At 43.3% G+C, this 18984-nt stretch overlaps 1 protein-coding gene across 1 annotated transcript; it reads right to left on the reverse strand.

Moving 5' to 3' along the window:
- Window positions 1-4096: 4096 nt before the first annotated feature.
- Window positions 4097-13709, reverse strand: LOC126273024 (ejaculatory bulb-specific protein 3-like). Its single transcript, XM_049976404.1, has 2 exons — window positions 13512-13709; window positions 4097-4436 (listed from the first exon to the last, which is right to left on the reverse strand). Exons 1-2 carry the CDS (start codon window positions 13687-13689, stop codon window positions 4246-4248), a joined length of 369 nt encoding a protein of 122 aa, XP_049832361.1. The 5' UTR covers window positions 13690-13709; the 3' UTR covers window positions 4097-4245.
- Between the last annotated feature and the right edge of the window lie 5275 nt (window positions 13710-18984).

Here is an 18984-nt window from a genome sequence, read left to right on the forward strand (position 1 = left end):
GTAGCACTACGTCTCAAATGTGTCGATTCTCTTCTTTTCCGGTTTCCCCACTGTCCATGTTTCAATACCATATACTACTGTTCTCCAGACGTACGTTCTCAATAGATTTCTTCCTTAAATTAAGGCCCGTGTTTGATACTAGTAGACTCTTTTGACCGTAATGTCCTTTTTGCCAGTGGTAGTCTACTTGTTAACTCCTCCTTTCCTCGTCCGTCATGGGTTACTTTACTGCCCAGGTAGCAGATCTCCAGAATTCTTTAACTTCATCTACTACTTAAGTTTCTGACTGGTCTCACTTCTGCTACTTCTCATTACTTTCATCTTCTTTCGATTTACTCTCAATCCATATTCTATACTCATTACACTATTCATCTCATTCAGCTTACGCAGTAACCCTTCTTCACTTCCGCTGAGGATAGAAATGTCATCACAGAATTTTCTCATTGGTATCATTTCACCTTGAATTTTAATTCAACTCTTGAACCTTTCTTTTGTTTTCCTTATTGCTTCTTCAATGTGGAGGTTGAACAGAAGCAGCGAAAGACTACAGCCCTGTCTTACACCTTTTTTAATGTGAGCAATTTGTTCTCGATCTTATTTTCCCTCTTGCCTCTTGTACATGTTTTGTATTAACATTTCCCCCTATGGCTTTATCCACATTTTCCTCAGAATTCTCGCACTTGTTGGCTGTTGCAAGCTAGGGAATTATATAGATGGTACACTATGTCATCAAAAGTATCCGGATACCCCCGAAAATATAGGTTTGTAATATTAGGTGCATATTCCTCCCACCTACTGCAAGAACGTGGTTAGGTGATCGGATTTCACTTGTGTCATACGTCTGTACTCGAGATTAACACACTCCACATCCCTAGGTCCACTGCTTCCGAGGTGATAGTGAAGTGGAAACGCGAAGGGACACGTGGAGGGCAAAAGCGTACAGGCCGACCTCATCTGTTGACTGACAGAAACTGCCGTCTTTGAAAACACCGAATTTACATTGTTAAAACAATTCTCTGTTTGTTGACATATCAATAAAGGTAAGATTATCAATGTTTATTTATAAACCTTGCAATCAAAGACCATCACGTGCGCGACAAGGGATTGTCACAGATGTGACATACGTGAAGTAGAATCTGTTTTTACTAGTTAAAATTATTTTTATTACGTCAATTTACAGATGAATCAATAGTTAACATATTTAGACCTTATTTCCTATTTAAATAAAAGCGTAGGAATATTCTGGTACCTATACAATGACGGTGAAAATTACTAAACTGCATGAAGAAACGTAAATTAGCTACAAACTACGGGGTACACACACTTGATTCAACATGTAAACGTCACGACAGATATACAGATTTAGGTTATGACATGTTCGATATATCTGTCATCATAGGCGATGATGTGGCGCAGACGAAAAGCGAAATTCTTCGGGACAAGTGTCGGAACATCGATGCTGTCGATGAGCTCCTGTATGGCTGTTTTCAGCTCAGCAATGGCTTTGGCGTCATTGCTGTACACCTTGTCTTTAATACAGCCCCACAAAAAGGAGTCGCGTGAGTACAACTTCGGAGAATATGGCGGCCAATCGAGGCCCATGCCAGTACCTCTGGCTACCCCAAAGCCGGAATGTGGTCCCGAGAGTGCTCCAACAGGACATAAAATACTCTCCTGCTTCGTTGGGGTCGAGATCCGTCTGGCATGAACCACATCTTGTCGAAATCTGGGTCACTTTTGATAATGAAACCATCTTCTAAAACCTTCTCATATGGTTTGGTAGTCACCGTGGCATCAAGGAGTGTCGCACCGATTATTCCGTGATTGGATGTTGCACACCACACAGTCACCCGTGACATCCTACTCGACTGCGAAATGCAGATTCTCAGTACCCCTCACGCGCCAATTTTGCGTATTGACAAGCCATTCCGAATGAAAGTGGGCTTCGTCGCTAAACCAACTCATACTAATTCCCATCATTCTCCGCGGCCAAACGAGAAGTTTTAACGTCCTAACCGAAACCGTTCAGAAGTTACAACAATTTTGTTTCGTATACTTCAGTAAATGTCATCTTATAAGATAAATTTCGTATCAGTATTACGTTAAAGTGTAGAGTATCCAATTATTTGTATGTAATTACACAAAAACGATGAATACTGCTGTTCATCCATTTTTAAAAATTTCTGAATATCCTGAAAATACCTAATAAGGGATGTTTATAACATGTTTGGGTTTGGGAGATTATCAAGAAGTTGTTGAAAATCGATGTAGAATACATCCTTCTTTGAACACCTTTATTGGGCCCATACAGATCTCACACACGGAAAGTTTATTTATCAGTTCCCTTCAAAGGCCTCTGTAGAACTGCAGCATACCTGTTTTTGGATGATATCTTTCTTGCATCTGGAAACGCTGAAAAAATAAATGTTCTTGGCATGATCTTTTCTTTAGCTGGTTCTGACTGTGCAAATTCTTTATATTCTACATTTTTTCGAAATATCATTGCCTGTCATCGTGAGCAGGACCACTGTTAGGCGGGAGCAGAGGTTAAAAAAAATCGCTCTGAGCAATATGGGACTCAACTTCTCAGATCATTAGTCCCCTAGAACTTAGAAGTAGTTAAACCTAACTAACCTAAGACATGACACACATCCATGCCCGAGGCAGGATTCGAACCCGCGACCGTAGCTGTCTCGCGGTTCCAGACTGCAGCGCCTAGAACCGCACGGCCACTTCGGCCGGCGGGAGCAGAGGACTACCACCTAGACCATCGGGGGCGTTCGGCACACATCAGTTGATTCGGTGTAGGTGGCGCTTGGAATTTACGCGATCGATGTGACCATCAAATATCTGGATGCAACATACTGGCTAAAGATTGGTAGGCCTGAGAGGGTGTTTCAGATCACTGGGCACCACATAGAAGATAGGGGACAACTAAACAATCGACGGATGAACACTTTGCAAAATGAGTGGGAGTCATAAGAGCATTTAAACCTAATTAGACATCCTGTACGAATGTGCTTTCTTCAGCAGGTGTGGATCATGTATTAAATCGAAAGTTTTTCTATGACCTTGTTTACTGGTTACCGTTGTTCAGTATCTTGCTTCAAGAATTTCGTGTGACCACACTTTCTGGAAAGACTGCTGCTTTTCATAGAATAAGTAATTTCCGTTCCTAATCGGTCATAGTGTTTGAAATAAGATTATTTTCTTATAGTTCTGCAACACAGAGATGAATGAAATAGGAACTTTGTTATGTGGAACTATAATTGTGCCTTTCCCGTCTTTAGGTGTTGAGCCTCACACAATCTCAGGAAACAGACTTTATTGGAGGAATATGAGGTACGTCAGCGGTGTGAACATATTACTGATCACATATACATTAAAAACTTTTTGTGCTTTAACGCTTTCAAACGTATTTCCGAATTATCATGCCAACCCGATTCACTCATAATAGTGCTAACAGTTGCTTACTTTACATATGTAAAGGAACACTGACCAATTCCATGTTTCTCGTTATTGTCATCTTTATGCTTAACGTGAAACACACAATGCAAGAAGAATTTTCTTAGCATGGAATGTTAATAACAAACCCTTTTTGTTACTTTCATAGATATTATGTATTGATGGAAGTAATGTGCCATAGTGGTCCGTGGCGTAGTTACACGAGTTTTAGAAGTAGTTTTGAGTATTCAACTATTACGGACTTGGTCTGTATTAGGTCTGTATTAGGTTTGACAGTTGTGTACGTGATCACTACTTTTAGTGATACTGCTCATATTTTGGCACAAGAGATGAAATTTTAAAAATAAAATCCGTCAGTGGAAGTCGGACACAGAAGGAAATTAGAAACAACATATGAATTTCTGCAGTTACATGGTTATTACAGTATTATTACCATCAACTGCAGACATTTATAGCCATAGATGGATGTTTTATGTGTTAAGCATTTCAACATATTCTCATGTCTCTGTTGACGAATAGCTGCCAGGAAAAGGAGTGCTTTGTTCTAAGAAAAACGAACTCCCGCAGTGCGCGTAGGGCATAAAATACAAAAAAAAATATCGAATAAAACAAGTCCAGAGATAGACTGGTTTTAGTAAGTTTTCAACAAGAAAACTGCATTATAGCAACAATGATGCCAGAAGGTGATATCCAGATAAACAACGAAATTACATCGTGCAGTTATATATTTCCACTACTGAATATATTTTCACTGTTGAAGTTCAGCTACAGAGTAGTCGTTTAAGAAAAGAGCTTTGCCAGTTCAGCAGCGTGCCTCTGCCTGTAGCTGCCGTCAGGGTCATATTTGTCGATCAGCGAGTTCCACAGGTGTGGCTTCTCACTGACGAGGAGCGTGATCGCCTTCTTAGCCTGCGCCTTCTGCTTCTCGTTACACTGGCTGCAGTCCGTCTTCAGGGCGTCCGGTAAGATACCTGTAAAAACGCATAAGAGACTGAGAAGTTGAAGATTTCACTGGTTCTGCTGAATCGTAACCGCGACGAAAACTATTGAAAGAGAACTTCGTAACTGAAATGTAGAGACAGTAGCTTATCAAGTTAAAGTAAGTGAAATACTTATCTTAAAATGCAGGAAATAACCAAACACATTTTTCATTGGTACGCCACACGCAATCTGTTTGGCAATCCTTGACCCTAACGTAAATTAATGTTATGTTTCCTCTAGATGTAAGTCTTGGCCATCACTTGGATTGGTGGCTGTCCAAGTTCGCTAAGTGCTGTCGGGAAGAGGGGTGCACTCAGCCCCTGTGAGGACAACTGAGAAGCTACTTGAAAAAGAAGTTGTAGCTCCGGTTGCGAAAACGGTCAAAGGCCGGGAAGAGCGGTGTGTTGACAACATGCTCCTCCATATCGGAATCCAGAGACACCTGTGGGCTGACGATGACACGGCGGTCGTTCGGTACGACTTCACATTCAAGACCTGTTCGGGCGGGTTTGTTTATACATGAGATATGTTTATGACAACAGCTCCGTCACTGATAGCTCTGGGATTCCATAGATACCATACAACTCTTCTCAAATTGCATTTTATAATTAATGTATTAAGTCCATATTTCGAATGTTGAAAACAGCAGCCGTATTTTTCTACCATGAATTAAGAGTCTACAACGACTACAAAATCAGAATAGAAGAGTAGATTCTGTAACGTCCTTCAGATCTTCGGTCTTGGCTAACACTCAGGGATAGAGCAAAGAGATTGTTCTTTATTTTGTATCGGTATCGACGTTACAAAAGCCGCGCGGGATTAGCCGAGCGCTCTAAGGCGCTGCAGTCATGGACTGTGCGGCTGGTCCCGGTGGAGGTTCGAGTCCTCCCTCGGGCACGGGTGTGTGTGTTTGTCCTTAGGATAATTTAGGTTAAGCAGTGTGTAAGCTTAGGGCCTGATGACTTTAGCAGTTAAGTACCATAAGATTTCACACACATATGAATTTTCATTTTTTTTTTTTTTTTTTTTGACGTTATGAAAAGAACATTGATGAACTGAACTCTCAACTTGTGCGAGATATTTGCTTCAGCAAATGTAGTAATTAAATCGTTTATAATAGATGGTTTATTAGTTTCTATTTAAATATTGATGATAAGTTCAAATTAGTACCAGCGGCACCATATTCCCTATAGACTGGTTGTAATCTCAAATCTATAATCAGTCGTAACAGTGTTATTAATTTCTAATGTCAAGGAATTTCTACACTCCTGGAAATGGAAAAAAGAACACATTGACACCGGTGTGTCAGACCCACCATACTTGCTCCGGACACTGCGAGAGGGCTGTACAAGCAATGATCACACGCACGGCACAGCGGACACACCAGGAACCGCGGTGTTGGCCGTCGAATGGCGCTAGCTGCGCAGCATTTGTGCACCGCCGCCGTCAGTGTCAGCCAGTTTGCCGTGGCATACGGAGCTCCATCGCAGTCTTTAACACTGGTAGCATGCCGCGACAGCGTGGACGTGAACCGTATGTGCAGTTGACGGACTTTGAGCGAGGGCGTATAGTGGGCATGCGGGAGGCCGGGTGGACGTACCGCCGAATTGCTCAACACTTGGGGCGTGAGGTCTCCACAGTACATCGATGTTGTCGCCAGTGGTCGGCGGAAGGTGCACGTGCCCGTCGACCTGGGACCGGACCGCAGCGACGCACGGATGCACGCCAAGACCGTAGGATCCTACGCAGTGCCGTAGGGGCTTGCACCGCCACTTCCCAGCAAATTAGGGACACTGTTGCTCCTGGGGTATCGGCAAAAACCAAACGCAACCGTCTCCATTAAGCTGGGCTACGGTCCCGCACACCGTTAGGCCGTCTTCCGCTCACGCCCTAACATCGTGCAGCCCGCCTCCAATGGTGCCGCGACAGGCGTGAATGGAGGGACGAATGGGGACGTGTCGTCTTCAACGATGAGAGTCGCTTCTGCCTTGGTGCCAATGATGGTCGTAAGCGTGTTTGGCGGCGTGCAGGTGAGCGCCACAATCAGGACTGCATACGACCGAGGCACACAGGGCCAACACCCGGCATCATGGTGTGGGGAGCGATCTCCTACACTGGCCGTACACCTGTGGTGATCGTCGAGGGGACACTGAATAGTGCACGGTACATCCAAACCGTCATCGAACCCATCGTTCTACCATTCCTAGACCGGCAAGGGAACGTGCTGTTCCAACAGGACAATGCACGTCCGCATGTATCCCGAGCCATCCAACGTGCTCTAGAAGGTGTAAGTCAACTACCCTGGCCAGCAAGTTCTCCGGATCTGTCCTCCATTGAGCATGTTTGGGACTGGATGAAACGTCGTCTCACGCGGTCTGCACGTGCAGCACGAACGCTGGTCCAACTGAGGCGCCAGGTGGAAATGGCATGGCAAGCCGTTCCACAGGACTACATCCAGCATCTCTACGATCGTCTCCATGGGAGAATAGCAGCCTGCATTGCTGCGAAAGGTGGATATACACTGTACTAGTGCCGACATTGTGCATGCTCTGTTGCCTGTGTCTATGTGCCTGTGGTTCTGTCAGTGTGATCATGTGATGTATCTGACCCCAGGAATGTGTCAATAAAGTTTCCCCTTCCTGGGACAATGAATTCACGGTGTTCTTATTTCAATTTCCAGGAATGTATATAAAGGCCGATGGCTTCAGTCAAATAATATCTCAGCACTCTATATCTATAAATATTATTGTAAAACTGCGTGAAATGCGTGAAATGACACGAATGCTGGTTTATTACACAATATTAGTCGCTTCCTAGCAGAGCCGTGAGGAAGAAGCTTTCCCAGGAGTTGGGGGGAATTATAAATTATATGCTTCGTGACTATCGCCAAGTTCCATATCCATTAGTTATTACGAATGAAATTGTCTATCTGTTTTCACTTCCTAAGTAGTGTTAACTTCAAGTTATCTAATTTAAAGTCACTTCTGTCTAATATATGGAAGTCCTCTATGAATTCTGAATAACGTAATACTTTAAGTCAATGTATCGTTTCAATGCATCGTAGTAGACCGCAATAATCAATTTTGAGAAAACAATCTAATTGCACCTACATATACGAGCATTCTAAAGTATGACCTGCTTTGGCTAACTCTCGTAACGTAGTGACAATGGATTGATATATCCTTAGCCATTACGCACGATTCTCAAAGAGTATTCACACGGAGTGTTCATTGGCAACGTTGGTTCTACTTTGCGAATTTTAATTATAATAATTTTCCATGTTACTATGATTATGAATTTTGAGTTTGATTTGAGTGGAATCCTATCTTTCTTTCGTATGTTAATAAATTACTAAGTGTTAGATTCCTGATTCAATTACTGGCTAATATCCAAATAATAGTTTAACTAGAAGTTTGTTTGCTTGTTAATTTTTCATGGAATTTGGAACTCGTTTTAGGGGAAATCTTTGGGAATTTTGGAGCTAATTTTTCATTTTCATTTCTCGTCCGAGGAAGTGGCATTACAGTTCCACTTGGCTCATTACTGGAGTGTGTCCAGCAACAGAGGGAGAATTTATGATGCAGAAGGCACGTGCCCCTGTACCGTTATTGCGAAATTTCCTGTCCATTCACGTATGGAGCGCGGGAAGAATGTTTAAGTGCCTCCATCTAATCGTGTCCGCACGATCCCTACAGGAGCGATAAGTAGAAAGTTCTAGTATATTTCTTAAATATCATAATCATATACAATGAAGTGACATAAGTAAAGGGATGGCGCTATGCACATTCTGGCAGCAGTATCGAGTATTCAAGGTATAAAAGGCCAGTGCAATGGTGGGGTTAAAATCTCTAATCAAGAGTTCCCAACGAGATTGTAGCCGCACGACGGGAATGGCAGCTGGAGCTAGAGACATGGAACATTCTCTTTTTGGAAATCTGATGAACACTGAGCAGTCGACACACAGATAGTGAAATCAGGCGATGTTCAGAGCAAGGACACTTCGATTGTTAAAATTTTGACAGTATCACGTCGAAGTATTTGTAACAAAGTTTCCGAATTTATTGCCCACGAAGAAATTGGTCGCATTCTAATTACTCTCGCACCGAGAGCTAGCTGAAACACGATGTAGGAAGCTCTGAAATACAGGGTGTCCCACTCAAACCTCCCTGATTTCAAGGACCCAGGAGATAAAACCACAGTAGATACGACAATGAAAAATGCACCACATTGTAGAGCATCTCAATGAATTTATATTCCTGCGTCAGAAGTGCCACGTATCGTCACCAGAGTGCAGCATGGTCGCATGAAGTGAAAATGGCGACTTCTCTGCAGCGTGTGCAAGCAGTAGTTTGGTTGGCAAAACCAAAATCCCCGATTACTGTGCAAAGAAATGTTCGTCTGTGTATGAATGTGATACACCTGATGTGAAAACAGTTAAGGAATTGTATAGGAAGTTTCTGGCAACAGCAAGTGTTCTGAAAAATTCTTCCGGTGCACTTCACAGAGTTTCAGAAGAGACAGTGGAGGACATCAGACAAATGTTTCTCAGAAGCCCACGTAAGTCAATTCGTCAAGCATCTAGGTAACTTGATGTACGTCGATCAACATGGCATAATGTAATTCACCAGCCTCTTCATATGTGTGCTTACAAAGTGCAAATTCTGCAACATATGACGCCGAACGACAAACAATTTGCTGCGGGTATGCTGCAGCGTACTGATATGGATGCCAGCTTCCTGGAATAATGTTTAGTCTCTAGTGAGCCAACCTTTCATCCATCATGAAGGGTTAATGGGAATAATGTTCGGATTTGTGGTTCGCAAAATCCGCACGTTGTCATTGAACATGTTGGTGATAGCCCTACACTAAACGTCTGGTGTGGGCTAATGCACGGCAGGATTGTTGGACCGTTCTTCTTTGCGGAACCAACAGTGAATGGGTAAGTGTGTCGGACATGTTGGAGCAGTTTGTGTACCCTCAGATACAAGACTTGCAACCCAACATCATTTATCAACAAGATGGAACTCTGCCACACTGGTCAACAGCTGTTCGCAAGTTCCTGGCCAGAAAATTTCCCAGTCGTTGGATCGGACACGGTGGACCCATTGCCTGGCCACCACGTTCACCCGACATCACCCCGCTTGATTTCATCATGTGGGGATTCGTGAAGTACCGCGGGTATGCGAACAAGATGACGATATTCCTAAGTTGCGACATCGTAACACTAATGCGATTATAGCAATAACAGAGGAAATTTGACAAAGAACTTGGCAAGTAATTGAATATAGATTCTATATTCTTCATGCTACAAATGGTTCACATGTAGAAGTGTACTGATGACAAATGAATAAATCCTTTGAGATGCCCTATAATGTGGTGCATTTTTCATTGTCGTATCAACTGTGGGTTTTTTTCTTGGGTCCTTGAAATCAGGGAGGTTTCAGTGGGACACCCTGTAAACGTTTATCGGGGAGACAGATTAGACGACACTGCAGTGGGATCGTTAAATGCAGTCAACACAATTATTGCTTCTATTGAGGTCAAATTTGAGTGTGATTACGAAGCTTTCTGGACGCGTACAAGCCTACAAGTCTAGGTAAAACACACTTTTACCGGGCTCGCCTCTCCACCGTGACAGTTTTAAAGTCGTTCAGTGAAAGTCTACGCTCAGTAAATCATTCAGTATTAGTTGTAGGAGACTTTAACCTACCGAGTATACCAAATGGATTCATTGCAGGTTTACAGATAGGCAATCTTATGCAGTACTGTTGAACATATATTCCGAAAACTGTCTTTAGGAGAGTGATTTCTCAAAACCCAGGTTGGGACAATTTTAAGGAAAAGCACATGGAAGGTAAAACCGTATATTTTGTCATTTGTTGTTTCATGGAATGTACCTTATTGGTTAGCGACAATTATTATGATTACAAATTAAAGAGCCATGTCAAAAACGAATAATAACGCTCACAATAATTTAAAGAACTTGAGCAGGATTAGTCAATTAATAACAATTTAACGTTTTATACCATTACCAAGAGCAGGGCTTAAAAACAGTAATATAAAAAACATCCTCAAATACAGGTAAGAAATCACACCAACTAGGTGTGACTGCAAACTGGTTGAACAAACTAAGTTTTACGAGTAAAATGAATCACAAATGACTGCTACAAAAAGTATTAACATTTCCCAGTCATGGACAAACAGACAACACACACACACGAAATACAGAAAGGATAACAAGTCACCCGACTGATTGTGGCTGTTGGAAGGCTCTTAACAATTTATAAACCTTAATAATCCCTTAAGCAATAAAGTACACAATCCCCCAAAACACAAGAAAAGCTGGGAAGGCATAGAATTTAAATGTGACTCTCAACTCGTACACTCCAGAAGGAACATGAATAATAACTCTTAAATAAATATAAAATCTCTCAAAATACAAGAAAGGTGAAAATTACAGTAGAAGGCTATCAGCCAACAGGGAGGTAAGTTTCACCAGGAATGGATTTATCTAATGACTGTGGATAAATGGGAAAAACTCAAGAGGTCATACTCATAAGTAAAGGGCTTTAAAACTTAACATTCTCCGGAACCATCAATAATGGTGCAAGGTTTAAACAAGTAGTTATAGAGGATATATAATGACAAACAATTTTGCACCTGCAGAAGATGCGTTATAGCTTAAGTGCTTGCTAAATCCACAATGTTGACTAGGTCAGGAGTTCCTGAAGTAACTGGCGACACTCCGCCGTGGCACGTATCAAGCGATTAAATTTACTGGAGCCAGCGCGAGGCGGCAGGAAGAGACCCCTGGTTGCGGGCCGAGTGTGACGATGGAAGCGTCGCCGCAGTAGAAAGAAAACACGTCTCTGCTCCGGGAGCAGGAAGCAGAAATGAGTCGTCTGCTGACCGACCTACCCTTCCAACGCACTTCAGAAGGGAACAGAAATCTGCCCAAATAAGGCTACAAACGATAATGTCTAGGATGTAGGCAATATTAACTTATTCCGGAAACGACTACACATACAGATTACAAGTTTAACACTCCTTAAAATTACATGAAAATAACAAGATGAAATATCAGCGTCTGCAAATCCAATTACTGTGTCATTGACACAGACTGCGTTGCAATTTCAACCTCATAAATTCAATTTACAACAGAGACTGCTCGTATACTCGCACAGAATAATAGAACTAGGATATAACGTATGTCTACATTGCTCGGTACGAGTCCTGTTTTCTCGTATTTTATCTTCGTGGTCCGTATGTGCAATGTATGTTGAGAGCATCGGAATCGTTCTGCAGTCAGCTTGAAATGCCGGTTCTCTAACTTTTCTCAAGAGCGATATTCGAAGAGAAAATCGCCTGCCCTCCAATAATTCCCATTTGAGTACCCGAAACATCTTCATGTTGTTCAAACCCAACAGTAACAAAACTAGCTGCCTGTCTCTGAAGTGCTTCGATGTCTTCCTTTAATCCTGCCTGCTATGGATCCCAAACACTCGAGCAGTACTCGAGAGTAGGTTTCACTAGCGTCCTACAAGCGGTCTTCTTTACCGATGCACGAAACGTTCCCTGAATTCTTCTAATAAACCGAAGTGGACCATTCGCCTTTCCTATCACAGTCCTCGCATGTTCGTTCCACTTCGCATAGCTTTGCAACGCTACGCCCAGATAGTTAAACGACGTGACTGCGGCAAGTAGGATTCTACAAGAGCTGTACCCGAACGTTATAGGTTTGTTTTTCTATTGCATCATTAAGCCGCAATAACTTACAGTTTTCTGCATTTAGAACTAGCTGCCATTGAGCGCACAAACTAGAAATTTTGTCTAAGTCATCTTGTGTCCTCCTATAGTCACTCAATTTCGACATCTTACCGTACACCACTGCATCATCAATCAACTGCAGATTGCTGCCCATCTGGTCGGCCTGTGGGTTGTCGACCTAGCTGCTGTTCAAGACAGTTTCCAAAAGCCTGTGCTCAAAAGTGTTTCGCATGACTGTCCGTCTGTACCACCCCTCCCTGCCACCCCCCCCCCCCCCCCCCCTCCCACTGTGCATCCATATACATCCCAGTCTATGCTCGGCAGGGGTTAAACTCGCCTCCAACTAGTATTGCACGATCTGGGCGTTTCCTCGCTACTGACAGTAGAATTTGCTTAAATGGCTCTAGAAATGTAACAGCGGAGTCTGGTGGCCGTTACAAATAGGCACAATTATGTTGATTTAACAGGCACCTGTTATACGCAACCAGATAACTTCACCGTCACATTGAACTTCAACATCAATAGAGTCAATATTTCTGTCAATTGTCAACTGCCATGCACTCTCCCACTCCTATGCCTCTAATCAGTCTTTCCGGCGTATGTTCAGCAAACTCATTAAATATCTCAGAGCTTTCCACTTTGGGTTTCAACCAGCTCTCGGTCCCAAGAATAATTTGAACGCGAGAACTTTCCTGGAGGTCAGTAATTTCGGGAACATTTACTGTCTTTACTCTGCATGCCGTCTGACTTTCCTTTCTGCGTATAGATTGGCGACCGTTGATCAGAGCACCTGAAACTATCGTCTAGCCTAAAAAAAACCTCATGTCTGCTACCCGAGTAGCTGCTTTCTTTGTCTAGTATACCCAAGTACTACGAAGAGGCGTCCTAGAAATCCCCACACGATAACGCTGGTGTAGAAATCTGCATCCAAGATCATTACATAGTCGACGAATCCTTTCACTGAGACCATCCACTCGGCCTCAGAGGCTGGCCTCGGCAGCCAGAGTCAGTGGTCATCTGTGTGTGAGGTGCGTCTGCGTGAATGCCGATGTGTGTGCGTTGTCTGTTTCAGAAGAGGGCTTCCTGGCCGAGAGGTTACGTTTTTAGTAGCCTTTTTTATGCCTGTCTTTACTCAACATCTCCGCTATATGGCGGGTAGCAATCTGTCCTCATCGCAATATCGTCATTATTTCATCCTGGATTTTCCATTATTTAATATTATTTTTACCTCTAAAATGTTATTTCATTTGTTTGTTACCAAATGTTTCACATTACCCTCGTAACGGCAGTGCACTTACTTTTGAGCTCTTTGCCCTCGTCGGTGCAAGCGTCGTTGGAGTCTGAGAGGAGGCACTTATGGTACTCCAGAAGCACGCGTTCATTGTGCACCACCTGGTGCACATCGATATGCTCGAAATGGTTGTTGCAGCCACTGGCCACGGCTACAAGTGTCACAAACGAGACCAAGTTCTGCATTCTGACACTTCGATGCAACTGTTCACTGTTAACTGCTGCTGTGCAAATTTACATTCCCTTATATATTACGGGAAACGACTTCTAATACGAATGACGTGCTACAGGGAATTTCTGAGAAGACCTAGTGACTCCATGTTTAATGCATTAAGAGGTGGGCTTGTTTGGCAACTTTTCCTGTATAACAAGCAGAATGCAGAAGCATCATAAAATTGTCTCCGCCTGCGGCTTTCTAGGAAGTGCGTAACTTCTATTGTGCATGGGTTATCCGTTGTTGGAAACTAATTTTCCTCAAATCGTACAAGGAGCACAGGGCACACGTCTTCTTGCTGCTCATACATCCGTAACCGACAATTAGACAATGTTATAACAGACAGTCCACAAGTTATCATCTTGCAAACTTCTATTCTACATTTAAATAAGCCGCATTTTTGTCTTTAGTAATGAGTTGTACCAAGTCCGGCACATGGAGCTGAAACTATACAGTGAACGATTCTTCAAAACATGCCCTGGCTCTTTATTTTACTTGCAACGCTTTAGTTAAGTTATTTGTAACACTCCTCATCAATAATAGGGACCTGTCACAGGTAGCCACTTCTCTGTACTTTCGAATCATTGGCAGTTACAAAATGTAGCGTACTTCAGCCAACATGGATATAAAAAAAAGACTGATGATGTTGGATAATATGAAATATTCAACTTGATGTGACTTCGTAGGCTTATTCGGCATGACAAGTCTTGAAAGTCTGTTCGTGTTTGCTGCCGGATCCTAAAATCCTCGCTTCGGTATTACGGCAATCCAGCTGGTCGCCATATTCAGGAGAATGCTGCTTCTACTGATGAGCCTCACTGAGAACTGATGGTAGGCCGCAAAACGACGTCCTGTGTAAGTCACAGCACAGTACACAGTGCATGTACACATTACATTCACCGCCCACCACGGTTGCTGTCGGACACCCGTATGAAATCACCACCAAATTCCTTCCTCACAATTACCTAATTCATAGGTTGTGTTAAATCACTTCACACTACTCCAGACATCTATACTCAACTACTCTGTCACTGTCAGACTTTGCACCCTTACAAAATCAGTCTACATATCCATAAAGTTCTCAGCGGGACTCATCAGCAGAAGCAGCAGTCTACTGAAAATGGTGACCAGCTGTATCGCCGAAATATCGAATGGAGTTGATTATAGGATTCGGCAGCAAAGGCGAAGAGATTTTCAAGACTTATTACGCCGGGAGAGCCTACGAAGTCACAGTAAATACCTCTACAGGGAGGAGACAGTGAAACTTGTACCGAAGTTAGATAAACTTCTGAGGAAAAGAGGAAACCTGTTGAGTACACTCGCCTTCTTGCTGAGTTGCAAAGAAGAAGGTATTATTCCTAATTTTGCCAGATTTGTTCATTTTATAAGTAGTAAGGGAGCTAATAGGATTAAGAAGCGTGCAAGCCAAGCACCTAACAAAAGAACCCATTCGTTTTACCTGTAAACAGCTACATATTGTTTCCAAAGATTTATTTTACTTGGATTTGAATTTGCCATCACGGTTTTCAAGTGATATTTGGCAGTGGGTTGATGATTCCACATGGGCGCTATTGGATTGGGCACATAGGACTGCCGTACTATCGGAACAATGTTCGTACCACCCCAAAGTACTGTTATCCGAGGTGGCGGCGTTGACGTCATCCAATATGGCGGCTATGACGTCAATCAAAATGGCGGACTTTTGGGGGAAGTTTGCATTTTGGCAGGAAAGTGCTACGCCCCCTCCACCCCCTCCCTCCTCAAAAAGTGGTGTGAAGATCAATTTTCAGCAGGATAATGCACCACAGCCCAGTTATTTCTACTAAACAAAGAAAATGGTGGGAAGATAATTCACTTGGCCTACCTCCACTAACTAAAGTCACCTGACAGCCATTTCCTCCTAAGAACAGGCGCAAGTTTCAATTTTGGTAGTAAACAAAGCTCACTTGGGGTTTCGCTACCAACCTAAGAAAGTTATGGGAAAGCAAGGACATTTGTACTAGTCTCAGCCACCTGACCGTCACCTCCTCCTAGGAACTGGCGCCTAGTTTGAATTCTGGCAGTAAAGCAAGGTCACTTGGGCTTCCGCTACCACCTAAGAAAATTGTTGCAAACGAATCTCACCTACACTAACCTAAGTCACCAAACCACCATTCGCTACCAACCTAAGAAAACTGTTGCAAATGAAGCTCACCTTCACTAACCTAAGACACTCAACCGCCATTCGCTACCAACCTAAGAAAACTGATGCAAATGAAGCTCACCTTCACTAACCTAAGTCACCCAACTGCCACCTGTTCCTAGTGGTTGGTGGTAAAAGACTGAGCCTGCACTGGGCTAATGAAGGAGTGTACTTTATTTATTTAGGAACAATTTATTTAGGGTTGGAGTATATTTATTTCAGAACACACGTTCTGACATGCTCCACAGCATATGGACCTGCAAACTACTCCTACATAACACTTGTATAAGGCTCTACACATGCTTGCTAATTGTAAACAGTCAAAAATTACGCATTGCACAGTGTACAGACATGAAAACCCCTCGGAAATAATGCCATACATTTACGTCCAGAGAGCCAAACAACTCTTAAATTGTCAAAATAATAATTAATGTAAAAGACACTGCAAACATGCATGCTAATTGTCAGCTGCCGAAATCATACACCTGTCTCTGTTTAATCAATTAGAGGCACCAACACCATCCAGTGTATTCGCCACTAAGTCCAGAGCCCAAATGACATAGTTCATATCGATACCACTAGAGGAGGCTGTAGTGACATCAGGTGATGACGACAGTGAAGTTATCCATGATGTCGTCAAGCAGTGCGTTCTCCACTAGGTCTAGCACTCAGTACCACTAGCAGAGGACGCTATCGTCAGTTTCGTGAAGTAACCCAAGATGGTTGGGGTAAATGGCGGGGAAAACGGCTACGGGCACAAGTCTTTATTTTGAGGCCAGTCTCTCCACCACGAGTCCAAGTGATCTAGTACACAGTACTGATGGTGCTGTCTTCCCACCTGTGGCCTAATCCAAGATGATGGGGGGGGGGGGGGGGGGGGGGAATGGCGCGAACGTAAGTCATCCTGACCTGGAATGCTGGGGACAGTAATGAAGGATTGCACTTTATTTATTTTGAAACGACTTATTTAGGGATGGAGTATATCTATCACACCATTACAAAACAGCCATCCTCATGTGTCTGGGGTCACTTTGCACAGCCCACAGACACGCAACACACCGAGCGAGGTTTCGCAGTGGTTAGCACACTGGACTCGCATTCCGTAGGACGACGGTTCAATCCCGCGCCGGACATCCTGATTTAGGTTTTCCGTGATTTCCCTAAATCGCTCCAGGCAAATGCCTGGATGGTTCCTTTGAAAGGGCACGGCCGACTTCCTTCCCTGTCCTTCCCTAATCCGATGAGACCGATGACCTCGCTGTTTGGTCTCTTCCCCCAAAAAACCAACCAAGACACGCAAGAAACTCCTAATTTCAGTACACAATAGCAAACTGCTCCTAAATAATGCTGGTGTGTAGACACGCTCAGTACTCGGAAACTGTCCAAATAGTGCTTAGTACAACCTACAAACCTGCTCGTGATATAATGCTATCAACGCACACAACCAGTCCAACTGTCCAGTACAGTACACAGGAGGTAGCGATAAGTGACGCATCTGTCAAATGTCAAAACGTGCACAGCTACCCGCGAGCATGAAGTTGTGGCATCCCCATTCATACTTGACACCTGAGAAATTCCTATCACCTAGATGCAGATGAAACGTGATCCCGCCAGAGCTAAGACATATTAGCAGAGCGCACATAAGCTGGTCCGCGCACGCCACAAACCCCGCGAAGTGAGATGGTTGCCAGCTGTCAAAGCACACACCAGCCCCCGCTCAGCTCCCGCGCACTGCGTCACAGCCGCAGCTAGCCACAAACCTTGCGAAGTGAGGCGGCCGTCGGCTGTCAGCACACACAGGCCCCTGCTCGGCTCCCGTGGGCTCCATCTTAGCTGCTGCTACAAGCAGTCATCGAAAGCAGGTGAAAGTTGCATGGCTCTATGCAGTCACGGTTATACTGAGGTCTTAGCATTCCAAGAGGCGCTCAAGACAGTCTCATATGCGAGATATCTCCAGGGCCTACTTGTCTTCACTACTGAAGGCAGAATAGCATAGGGCTCAGTCGTTCTTACCCATCCCAACGTGGCTCCCGCCTCGCCACGTGGCGACGCAGTATATAAAACATTCTCAGTGTTATTCTTATGTCACATGGCTTTTGTGAAAAGAATAACAGCCAAGTCGACCTCTCAGGATTATATAGCGCCCCAAAAATAATTAATGCCTGCTTTCCTCATGTCTTAGCTTGTATGCACGAAAATTCTTACCCTAATAGAACCTGTTTGCGAAAATAACATCGATTGCACTCTTCCTGCTCTCAACATACAAAAGCATTTCCTCCGCTATGTAGAGGCTCCTATATCCGAGCACAAACGATCGCACATTACAATTAACTGTTATCGAATTTACCCACCAAATTACTGATGCCATCGGTATGGAAGTACCATCCACCTTTTCTTTCTGGATCTTTCACTAATCTGCATTGACAGCTAAAGTCGCAAAGTTGTCTACACATTATCAAATACATACTAGACTCACAAGAATATTGGAAGCCAGCAAGATATTTACCAGTGTAACTACAATTAAATATTATGATTGCTGTTACAGTCTGACACCGATCAATGTGCAGGCAATGTCTCTTCTTGAAGATTGTGCTTCATTATCTATAGTGCATATAATTTCCCACATAAAAAAATCTCCTACGGTTATCCATGTATTGAATATACATCCCTCAAGATAGGACACACAGTCATCCTCTTTAGTCATTCCATAACATAAACCATACTAACTTTACAATGCAATATGTACACAGTGTAACCCATAGTAACTTTACAATACAATATATACAAACAGTGCAGTTATTTTTTATATCTGCACAGCACCCGAAAAAATTATCCTAAGCCTATACTCACACTGTCTATATGTCACGACCCCCCCCCCCCCCCCCCACCCCTCCCACTCCAGTCCTAGGGAAGCACCATCAGCCTTTTCTGTCAAGACACGACATTCAGCGGTAATAAACTATTTTACACTGATCACCATATTGCACCAACAACTAAATCTCGCAAAGTTGTCTACAGATCATCAAATACATACAAGAATCACAAGAATATTGGACTGTGAAACCGATCTCCATCGCGGCAATAT

This window comes from Schistocerca gregaria, chromosome 5, assembly GCF_023897955.1.
Source record: "Schistocerca gregaria isolate iqSchGreg1 chromosome 5, iqSchGreg1.2, whole genome shotgun sequence".
NCBI lineage: Eukaryota > Metazoa > Arthropoda > Insecta > Orthoptera > Acrididae > Schistocerca > Schistocerca gregaria.

Coding starts and splice junctions, on each gene's coding strand:
- LOC126273024 (XM_049976404.1), bottom strand. CDS start 13,689: ATGCAGAACTTGGTCTCGTTTGTGACACTTGTAGCCGTGGCCAGTGGC. Junction 4,437..13,511: donor CGAGGGCAAAGAGCTCAAAA/GTAAGTGCACTG, acceptor GCGTTTTTACAG/GTATCTTACCGGACGCCCTG.